The 11,670-nt window shown below is 38.0% G+C and overlaps 1 protein-coding gene across 2 annotated transcripts in view; it reads right to left on the bottom strand.

Annotated features, from left to right (window-relative positions):
• Positions 1–11,670, bottom strand: part of MAP3K7CL (MAP3K7 C-terminal like) — a 30,987-nt gene that overhangs the window by 1,415 nt on the left and 17,902 nt on the right. For both annotated transcript variants that reach the window (XM_010135845.1, XM_010135844.1), the window contains one exon: positions 8,168–8,283. In XM_010135845.1, coding sequence (XP_010134147.1) covers positions 8,168–8,283 — 116 coding nt within the window. The remainder of the gene's footprint in view (positions 1–8,167; positions 8,284–11,670) is intronic.

The raw sequence follows: 11,670 nt of genomic DNA, 5'->3' as shown, positions 1-11,670 counted from the left end.
CCCTCCTTTCCCCTACAAAATATGAAGCTGCCAAAATCTTTGATACATTTGCTGTTCAGCAACAAACCTGCAAAATGCTGGACCTTCAAGTATCTGTAACTCAGTAAGAGTTGAACACGCAGTTCACAGGGGAGAATCAAGCTCCTGGAGAACACATGCTAATATTTGCCTGAAGAATAACAATTTATTTTTCTCTCAATACCAAACATATTTGAAAGAGAGTGAGGGGGATTTTGTTTGGTTGGTTAGCTTTATCAGCAAATTCTGTGAAGTACGCTCGGTTTCCTTTTCTCTGCTACAAAGAAAAATTATTCTAGTAAATACTAGGCACACGAATCTGAAGTACCTATATCGTTTTTCTATGCATTTATACTCAGACCTTAGCCCCATTCCTGAGGAAGACTGAGAGAGCTGCAAACCTGACCCCTTCTGGTCTTTTTAAGAGCAGATGCAAGAGGATTCAAGGTGTTGCTTCTTTCTGGATGGAGTCACACAGTGCCCTGTATTCTCAGAGCTGGCCAGAAGCTGGAGCCTCCTGTGTAGTATCAACTGAAATTACCTCAGCACAAGTTAAGATAAAAGGTCTTAAAACAAAACACACTGAAGGCATGAGTAACTCACAGGGTATCTAATCGCTCTCCACTAAGTTACCCAGCAGGCTAGCCTGGCCTCTGCTTTTTTTCCCCTTTAAGTCGAGTCATTTTTTCACCCCTGCTACAGGAAGTCTCCTCTAAAAGGTTCTTAGTTCTTTTGAACATTCTATCTCAGAGATTAGTTAATCTTTAACCATTCATAGCCCTGTGACTTTATTTCTCAGTCATGTCAAAACAATGCTTGTAGATCACCAGTGGGAAGATGTAATGCCTTCAAAGTGGATAGCTTTTGCTGCAGTCCTTAAAGGCGCTCACTTGTCAAGCTAGACCAGGGCTTATCAGACAGGGAATTCCTACACATCAGTAATTCTATCGCCACAGGTCAGAGTATCCATGAAATTACAACATTTCAGTATTTGCTGATCGCTTAGATTACTTCTAGCTACAAAACTACCACTTACAGCAGCAGAACTGTAAGCACCCGGGTTTTGAAAAACACCTCTGTCTGGCCTTCTTTCAGGATTGGTTTGATCGTCCTCTGTCTTTACTGCAGTTTTCAGTGATAGCACAGTTTGCCTATGGTTTAGCTGACTGTTTACAGTCACAGTTACAGCAGGTCAAGAAGTCACAAATTAGAAGAGAACCCCTGACACACTCATTTCTCCCGACTGTGTTTCCCATGAAAAAAGGAAAAAGAAAAAAAAAAAAGGAAAAGAGTTAGGCAGAGTTAGCAGCCATTACAGCAATTTTAAATCTTCCAAAAGTTGCAGTGTATAGATACCCTGCTATGGCTAAATATATTTGCTTTGTTTTATACCTCTGAGGTAATGCATAGCAGCTATCACGCAGTAAAGCCTCTTCTCCCTCCTTTCACCAGGCAAAAAGTATATTCAATCAGGTCTTCAAGAGAAAATACCAAGAGAGTATTTTTGTTCAGCAGAATTCTATTAAGATTTGGCAGTTGTAAAAATTTTAAAAGCAGCAAGCCATTAACAGATTCATTTCTCTTCTGCTTGGGCCATGGTAGATAACCGATTTTCAAACTGGCTGAGATGAACCGATCTTGCTAGACAGTTCAATATTGCAGCTTCTATTAATGGGACTATAAGCCACAAAGGAGTAATTGCATGTGTGCTTTAGAGAGTGAGAAATGCATTTCGGGACAATGAGATTTTACAAGTCCAGCAGCTTTAATCACTTCAGACTCTTACGGCTTCCTCTAGAAGACTTCTGTCTCTTGAGACCAAAAGAAAGCTTCATCAATATTTCTTTGCAATTATTCTACTGGTGCAATGCTAGACTGAAGGATTAAATTAAGCTCTTCCAAATTACAGACTGTTGACTCAGAAGTGTTTCAAACAAATTAATTCAGGATCATTCTTCCTTACTTTTCTTACACTAAAGAGGTTCTTAAAGGGAGATGCCCTGAACACACTAATAAGTAGTCAGTGTCTTAAACGCAGGTAAACCTTTTCCGTGGGGACTTTTAGTACATGTAAAAGAAGGGTACTAACTACTCTATTTGGATTTGAGCCAAGGGTGGCACAGACAGCAGTGTGCAAACTCAGACAGCTCTACTAATGAATGTCAGTCCTGATCTGATAAGATGTGCAGGCATGGCTTTTGTGCTGCTCTCCAGTAATACTCAAGCAGCACAGATAATTTTTTTTCTCTCCCTGGGATTTAGCTTTGCTATTAAACAAAATATAAATGCATTAAAATCAAAGTATAGTCTTTGCTGTAATCCACACTCTAGGATATCCCTCACAGAAAAGAGTTTCCTTGCACGGAGGTAGTAAAATTGCCCACTTCTGAGTCAGCAGAACCTACTTATTCCCTTCCCATCAGGATCAACACCTGTTTACAGGGTAGGGTGATGTTTCAGGCAAATACTGCCAGCCTGCCACAGAGGTCTAAAATTAGAGTACCAGGGAATTGCTAAATGTTATGAATGGTGTGGTTTACGAAGCTCACAAAAGGATGAGGACAGTAACTAACATTTGCTTCTGATCTAATCCAGGATTTGAACTTAGCTTCCAGAGGTTAAAGAACACCATACTAAGCTCTTGCACCATCTAGCCTTTGTTACGGATGCTTAATGAATAGATCTAGCACTGTGTAATCTGTGTTTTCTGTTAATGGTTATCCTGAGTTTAAATATTATCAGCATCAATAAGGTATTTCCTAAAATGGTGCTGAGGTACTTCAAGCTTTGAGACAATCTGTAATGTACACTTCAAGTGTTCATTTTTGGGGAGGGGTTTGGGTGGAAAGGGAAAATGAGTGAGATTTGCATCATAAACCAATAAATCACAAGCCATACCAGAGCAGGAGAAAAGCCCAGTATGGTCTTAGGGAAATTATTTCTTTTGTCCTGGCCTTAATGACTGTCCATGAAGATGACAGAGTTCCTTTACAGTAATATTCACAATGAATAAATGAATATCAAGAAAAGTGACAGACAAAGCAGATAAATCTATCAATCTATCTGAAGACAATTGTCTTTGGAGATGAACTGGACTCAAGGAAAACAGCTTCCACAGTGCAAAGAAGCAGACTTGTCTTCCTCCTATTGTGAACAGTGTATTCAGGATCATGTATTTGTGGTACCACACATTTCTTCCCAGCTAACATGTGTCTGTGCATTCTGGAGGCCGTAAGGTTATATACTGTTCCCATATTTAATACAGCTTTTGTGAAAGGAGGAATCATGAGACCCTGTAAGGTAATTGCTGTGTGAGGAGACTGCTCTTGTGTTTTCAAAGTCTAATAATTAATTTTTAAAACAATGAGACAGCCTGTTTTAATGTAAATGAAAATATGTATTGGATGCCAGCACATAAAAGGTCCGTAAGTATTCATGACTGTAATAGGGCAAGTTGAGGTTTCTCTTTGTATTAGAAAAGCTGACATTTCCACTTCTTTGGCAAGTAACACACGTTTTGGATACATGCGAGCTGATGAATAATCAGGTCTAGAATGGGAAAATTGGTAAGATAAAAGGTTGCCTTTGTGGTTTACACCAGTCTTTATCTACAGCACCTGAAAGTCTGAAGACTACTTGTCTCAACACTGTTAGGAAAGACACTGCAAAAACAGTCTACCTGGGGAAACCATCTGGACGTGAGACCTTAGAAACAGTCCTATGGTCATGAGACCGTGCTAAAGCATACAGAAGGATCTCACAAAATTAAGAAGACATCTCCACTGCCATGTCTTCTGTAATATGTGTAAAAGAAGGAAAAGAAATCATATCCGTGGCAAAGAAAAGGAGCGATCTGAAACCAGGTGGTGATCAGATGATATTTTCTGCAGAGTTATATTAGAATTGTCTGGGGGAGGAAAAAGAGAAACCCAGCCAGTGCTAAGCTGTAAGATATAGCAAGCAACCATGGCAACTCTAATATTTAACTACATAATCCAGGGTTGTTATCTAGTAATAGCAATATAACAAGTGCTCAAAATAACCAGCTATCCCATCCCTTTACCCAAACTTAGATACCCAAAAACATCTGTTATGGAAATACATGTGTGTTTCTGGAACATAAATTAAATTACATTCTGTGACCTAAATGTGGTGTGTTCTCACTTCCACACCCTTTTCTTTCTTTTCGATCATGTCTCCCATTCCAGAGTGATTTTGTCCCTTGTACTGCATATTGCTGGCATAAAAGGAAGTGAGGACAGCAAAAAAAGCTATGATAAAAAAAATCTACCCAATATTCTTTTAAATTCTTTCAATTTCTTGCTTCCTTTTGTTTGTCTTTTTCCTGAATAAATTATTTTCCTATTCTTATTTGCTTTGTCCTTTGATTTTCCTTTTTTTGAACCTGCAATCTCCCTTTCTCTCTTGCGTTCCCCAGTTATTGTCTTCTCTCCCAGTCCCAGCCTAGTACACTCTCTTGCCATCTACATTGCATACAAGAGAAAGGGACAAATAAGTTCTGTTCTCACCTTGATGAAAAGCAACCCTTGTCATTTCACACCCCTGCCTTTCTATGCTTCAGCCATATTCGATCCTCACACTACAGCAAAAGGCAAGTCAAGCTAAGCAGAATTAAAAGCCTTTTAAAAGTTGCAAAACAGTAAATGTTTTTGACTATTTCAAAACAATGTTTTCCAGCTTTCTACTTCTTAAAGATGCTTCCTTTAGAAATACACCTGCATGTATAAAAGGTTACACTGAACTCGGGAGGTTGGACCAAAAATTGTGTAAAGTAGAATGAATACTTACTCCATTTTTTTTTTTACTAAAAATCTCCAATACAGACATTTATGTCAAGTTAACGTAATCTTATTTCTTCCTCCTAGCCAACAAATCAAAAACGTTTGCTCAAATCACGTTCTGCTCTTTTCCTGGCAGTTTTGTGCATAGTATACTATCAGTAGGCATCACAGATGCAGACACTGCCAGGTGGGACTTGACATTTTATTCCACAGTTGAGTTGATCTGTGGAGAGGAACCGTGGAGCACTGGCAGGGGTACCACCCGACAGCACTTCTGGGTTGCCTTTGGTAAACATGGATATTGAAGAACACTGCTCAAATTGTTTGTTCCCATTACAAGGGATGAAACTCTCTCTTTGTCCATTTTATCAGAATAACATTTAAAAGGAATAGACAATAGATAGCAGGTGTATTAGACAATTCTGAATTTTTATTGCCATACATTCAAATTCAAACGTGGAAGAAGATAAAGACACCTGCAACAGGGGTAAATTTCAGAAAGCTGCAAACTCCATCTTTTCGATTTGATTATAAATGCTTTCCAGGGTAAAAGCTGTGCATCTTGTCAGACCTTTTAGAAAGGTCAAAGCATCCTTCCCTTCTGAGAATAGAATATTCAATATGTATGCCACCCCAGCCATTGTAATCCACTCCTCATCCAGCACTCCAGAAACTTCCTTTAATTTTCAAACTGTAACTGTTGAGATTGCTTTCAGATACAAATCAGTGATCACTGGTCCAAAACTCTATTTTACTTCTTGCTTTCTCCTTTACCTCCACACATACGCTCTCTTTCTATCTAGTTTTATATAAAAATCAAGGCCAATGTGTTCAGGTTGTGTACGCTTACACGTGTGTAAAGGTATATGTGCCCTAATACCTTTTTAATCCACCTTCCAATTTCAAACAAATGTCATGCAGAGAAGACATACAAGTTAGTTTCTGGAAGGTTTTATAAATACAGAGTGCTACAGAAAGGAAATATACCCCAAAGGGGAAAGGCAGAATCATGAGATCTCCTCCAAAATACTACAAAATGGAGAATCTACCTAGAGGGAGGACCCGTAAATAGCTCCCAGCTGGAAGAAAAAAGTTTCAGATGTCACTTGCCCTTTTTTAAACCTCCAAATCAAATAACCACAGTGCACCAATCAGTAGAAAATTAAGCATCTTCAATCCCAGTGCTTCAGATTAGGGGATTCTTCAGATTAGGGGATTCTTCAGATTAGGGGATCTGGAAGGTGCGAAAGGAGTTGCACTGATATTTGTCATGTTTAGGCATTTCAAAGCTACACAGCATATGAATATCTAGGCTACAAATATTAGAAGGCATATAAGCATCAAAATAATATAATTCTATTTGCTGCCTTATTCAGCCACTGTTGTTTTAACATATATTTACTGCGGCATGAAACTTCAGCAAAGGTAAAAATCTTCCTCACCACTGTTGACATCCACTGGTGGAATGAAGGAAAATGCCAGCCTGAAGTCCCTTAATTCATCTAGGATAAACACTGCTGAGAGGCTGACTTCTGGGCTCAGAGCTTGATTAGGTTAGTTTTGAACTCAGGAAAACAATTTTGTGCATGTATCTACCATTCTCAAGAAGCAAAATATTTCTAATTCAGCTTAGTAACACAGACTCTGTAGAGAAACAGCTTTTTTTTTCATTAAATGCGTGAGTCTAGATTTCAAGGGCCCCAAGCTCACTTCATAAATGTGCATAACTGATTTAGCGATGTGTCACTAATAATAATGCATTTATATCAGTAGATTCTAGAACCCGAATTATCTAAGTCTATCTTTTGAATTTATATATCTAAAGTGAAGCACTTAAACAGCCATTTAATATTTTCTATTCCATTTGGATTTTCAGAGAAGACACACATGGTTTCCACTGAATTTACCTGGTTACTAAATACATATCTAAGCAGTTTATATTTGACAATCAAATCCAACAAATCATTGCAAAATTATTTGAATTAATTATCTTCTTTATATCTTTTTAAAAACTACCACTTTTGTTCAGCCAAGTTAAATTAATGATTAATCAAATTAATGATTAATCAATGGGACAATGTAGTGTCAATATCTTCTGGTTATTTTTCCTTCAAGTTTTGTGCCAGTCTGTCAGCAACTGAGTGCCATGCAGGTCCTACAGTGGAAGGGGATTTGTAGTGGGAAATCTCAACTAGTTTTGACACTTCAGGCAACAACTAAGTATATTGCATCTGTAGTTGTCAACCCTGATAACGACAAGTCTCACTTTCTTACCGTGCATAGTCTGGACTCGAGATCTTTGGCTACAGGATCCCGTAAGACTACAGGATTTCACGTTTCCCTCCCATCAGCTTGCTTCTGCAGCTGAAAACTTCCATGGATGTAAACTTGGCTGAACTGCATGGTCAGCTGTGCGAAGATTGCTATGAAACAGATACAGGGATCCTCCTACTCAAAGCTCACTCTTCAACAGAGCTCTTTCAACCCCTCTTGCTATATTACAAATGTTTCTGTTCAAGCAACATTTGGAAGAATGATGATAGGGTGTTCATTTTCACAAGAAGTCTCAAAGATTGACACCATGGTAACTCTCCTTGAGGAAGGCAACACTGCTTGAACTCACCTTCAGCATGAATATAAAAAAACTAAAAAGGCTAAAAAGTGCTAAAAAAAGCATTTGAAAAAGAAAGTTTACTCAGCAGTAACTGTTATTCCTTGGGGCTGATTATCTGTTAAAAACTTTCACTACTCACCCTCTTTCCTCTCTCTAAAATTCTTTTTGAGGTTGCTTGTGGAAAGGGACTGAGAGTCACAGAGTGCATTTTGGCATTCAATAGTCATTGAAAGACAACAGGAGTATGACTATAGGCAATAGACAAGAAAAAAACTCTACAGCTTATGCACTTTGGTATGAATACCTAAAATGGCAATATGTACATAGAGACAATGTACCCCACAGAAAAATGTTTACCAGTATTGTCAAGTACTCTAAACCTGAAGATCCACTATGTTCTTCACTAGAACGTGTAAAGTTAAATTGAAAAAAAATTGCTAAAACTGCAATGGGGACTTGCACCAGCTGAACTAGATTGTTACGTGACCTAGAGGCTGTCAATGAAGGTTTTAAGGGACACCTGTATAACTGAGGGCCCAGAACTATGACAACTCTGTGTAGTTATTGGACCCAGTTGATCTGCGGACCAAAGACCTAACTGTTGTGCTGTACTGTGACCATGAGGCAGAGGTATCTTGTCAGAAAATGGTCAGAGGTCATGAAACCCTCATATTTAATATAGGATTTTACAAAGAGAAAATACAACAGTAAATACTTAGGGAAAGTGACTCACTTTCTTTCTTCCAGCAGAGCAATTTCTTTCTTGACTTCATGATACTCTTCCGCTATTTTGCAGTGCTGTTTGTACACCTGCATAGATTCTGTAGAGTCATGACAAGGAGGCAGCGGCTTTAAGAAAAGAAGAAAAAGAAAAAAAATATATACTGCTTTTGAATGGAATATTAGGAAAAAAACAGGCATTTTGAAAGATACAGTATTCATCTTAGTTCCTGAGAGAGTACTTAAAGATTTCTTTTCCCCTAACCGCAGGATATGGTCAAATATTCCTAGTGATGAACCTTGCATGGAAGGGAAAAAAAACCCCAAACACTTCTCTGCATAAGAATATGCGTAAACCTTCAGACCTTGTAAGGATTTTCAGAACATTACTTGTTAACTTTGCAAAGTATCCCTGAAGATTGTTCACAGAAGGATTTCTCCCTTACCTCCCTCTTTTTCAGCTACAGTGATATCAGAATGCTAAAGTTGATGCATTGGTCAGACCCATAAAATACATGAGCATGTTTTCACTGCAGAAAATGCAACACTGAGCAGAAGGGTACTATGAGTGCAAACAAGATCTTATTCTCCAATTCTGCAAGATGAGAAGAAAAGACATGGAAAGCTATTCAATAAACACTCTTTTCTTCATAGATACAGTGCTTATTCCAGTTAATTACTGAATGGGACAGGACCGTGAATTGAGACACTGGGCTGATTCTACTGGACGCCACAGCAGTTACGCTGCTGACTCTAGTGCAGCCAAGATTTTACAATGGGTTCTATCCCAGCAGTGCCTTAAACTCTAAGTAGTTTGCTCGACATCATACCCAGTTTCTCTGCATCTCTCTTTCCTGTACAAGAAGGGGATATAATTAGTTAGCAGAAATGCTGAGAGTTAAATCAGATATATTTGCAAAGTGGTTTAAATTTCCATTGAAGTACAGGTGAGAGTTGAAGGATGACAGCAATTAAAAAATACCCACAGATAAAAAAGACACAGTGAAGGCAAAAGCACGGTACCTCCTAGCCTAAACAACAACATAATTGCAGCAAGATTTAAAATAATATTGGAAGTTTTTTCAGTGTACACTGGAGACAATAAATATGGCAAATAAAACCACTCTGACCTGGGACCCTCGTATGACTTTCAACCAAGATCTTGAAAATACAGTTTGGTTAAATGTCAGTGCTTTTTGTTCCTTTAAGAGACTGCAACTTAATTCAGGCTTCAGGCTTGACTGTCACATTTTGGCTATAACACTTTCAGGAAGTACAGTATTTTTAAGTTATTAGCTATGAATCAATTGACTGTAAATGAACTCCAAATAGCATGCTTAAGCCACCTGTTTGAAGCAAAAGGAAGCACTTAAAATAGTTGCTTTACTGTCTAGTTAAAGAATATCCAATTTCCTTTCACAATACAAGTAGATTATTTTTTATTTCTTCTTGTCCTTCTTTGACTCTTCTCTGCAGTATAATATTCCTTCAATGACATCGTTAGGAAAAGAAAAGCACAAGGCTTCAGACTGTTTCTATTTCTGATCTTGTAAACCTTTTTTTCACTAAACTGGAAGTCTAAATTTTACGAAACATATTCAGAGACTAAGGTTAAAAATATTTTTATCCAGGAAGCAAGGTAAGTTAGCTTCAGATGTACCCCAATGCACAGATGTAACTAATGTATGGACCTTGCAAGTACTTGTAGATAGTATGTGGTGTTCTAAATGTCTAGATGTATGTTTCCAAATGTAAAACTGCTGTGGCAGAATTGTTTCACACCACATTGTTTCATTCTCTTTGAGTTTGGAGAATCTGAGAACCTGGGGAAAGGGCAGTTCATTGACCTGACAAATCTGGTCCCTAGGAAAGCACTTTTAATTGCATTTCAGTGTGGATGAGCAATAGCACCATTCATATATCCACCCAACTAATAAGCATAAATTTAACAAGACAGAATATAGAAGTCTCAGTGCTCTAATCCAAGAATGCAAGGGTGAGCCAAAGTAGCATCTCTGGTATCTACCAGAGATCAGCAAACAACAAATGCGTCACAATAAAACAATTTTGAACATTACCCAGGGAAAGTCCCCAAAGAGTGATACTTCAAAAGAAAAAAAAAAAAACAAACCCTCGCTTTTGCTTCCAACTTAGTTTCCACAGATCTACCTGGTTTAAACCAGTTTAAAAATTAAAGCAGCGTTCAGTTTCTATATTCCATCTTCCCACTCAAAAGATATATATAGAGAGCTAAAAATTATCTAGTCATGCTGAGACTTAGTATCTAATTCCCACTTAGAACCAGTTGCTGGTGTTCAAACCCCTTCCTATCATTGTTTCCTCTTCAGTGTCATTTTTTCTTACATTGATATTTTATCACTCAAAATAAACTGACAACAACATAGAGAATTGCTTTATCAATATTCCATTCACACAATTATTTTTGATCTTGTCTGATGCTATTAAGCACTATATCAAGAACATTTTAAATTTTGAGTGTATTTTTACTTTGATTATGCTTTTATGTGACTAGATGACTGGACAATTTAGTTTGCAGTTTTGTAATTTTGAAATTTCTAAGAAAGGTTTAGGGGTATCCCAGTATCCATTAGTTATTTCCGGACAGTAGGTCGTGAAACAGGCTTATGTATTCATTATTTAACAAACACCTCTACTGCAATCACAAGAAAAAAATGGAGTGATATAAGTCTAATCAGTTCTTTGCTGCCCACCAGAAAATGCAAGCCAACACAAAAGCCCAGAGAAGTTATTTTGTCTAACAAACAGCTTACTTTGTTGACATAATCAAGAGTGCAAAGAATTAATGACAGATCTGTTCCCACCAAGAGGAGCATTTTCAGAAGACAGCAGGGCATTTGAAAAACAAATGGAGAAACAGAGGCAAAACTTGCTTGTTCCAAACGGCTAACTCTAACTAGCTAGGAGAATTTTATAATATTAACATATTTCCACAGAAAAGGAAACAATAACAGAATTGTAGCAATTACTGGACTAGCCCCTATTCATCTAAATGGAAATGGGAGGAACCTGCAAAATCAGTGAGTCCAGCCTCCTGTTATCAGAAGCAAATCTTGCAATTCACTGGCTTGCCCAGTTCTGTCTTAGAAAAACAGGAGTCCCCTGCCTCAGATTGACCACAGACTGACCCAGAACCTCACCAAGGATTAAAAACATTTTTTGTCATTTCCAGTTGGATTTTTTTGAAGAAAGGTTTGTATAGTCTCTTATTGTGCCAGCACTAACTTTCCTTCAAATGGTGGCTCTCTGTCTTACCTGTTTTACCATGAGATTTACTTGCAGAGAGGTCTCATATCCTTTCCAAGACCTATGTCTTGTTAAAGCTGCACTCCTCTAAGCCATTCTACATGAAATTTCCATTTTTCCTAGCTTGTCCAAGAAGTGTTTCTCTGCTCCCCATTCCACTTGGAATGACTTTTTTGAATGCCTGTGGCCAGGCCATGGGAAGTGTTGTGGGTGCTACCCTCATGGCATTCC

This window comes from Buceros rhinoceros, unplaced genomic scaffold (assembly GCF_000710305.1).
Source record: "Buceros rhinoceros silvestris isolate BGI_N320 unplaced genomic scaffold, ASM71030v1 scaffold5515, whole genome shotgun sequence".
Lineage (NCBI taxonomy): Eukaryota > Metazoa > Chordata > Aves > Bucerotiformes > Bucerotidae > Buceros > Buceros rhinoceros.
This window is presented reverse-complemented; position numbering and strand designations above follow the sequence as displayed.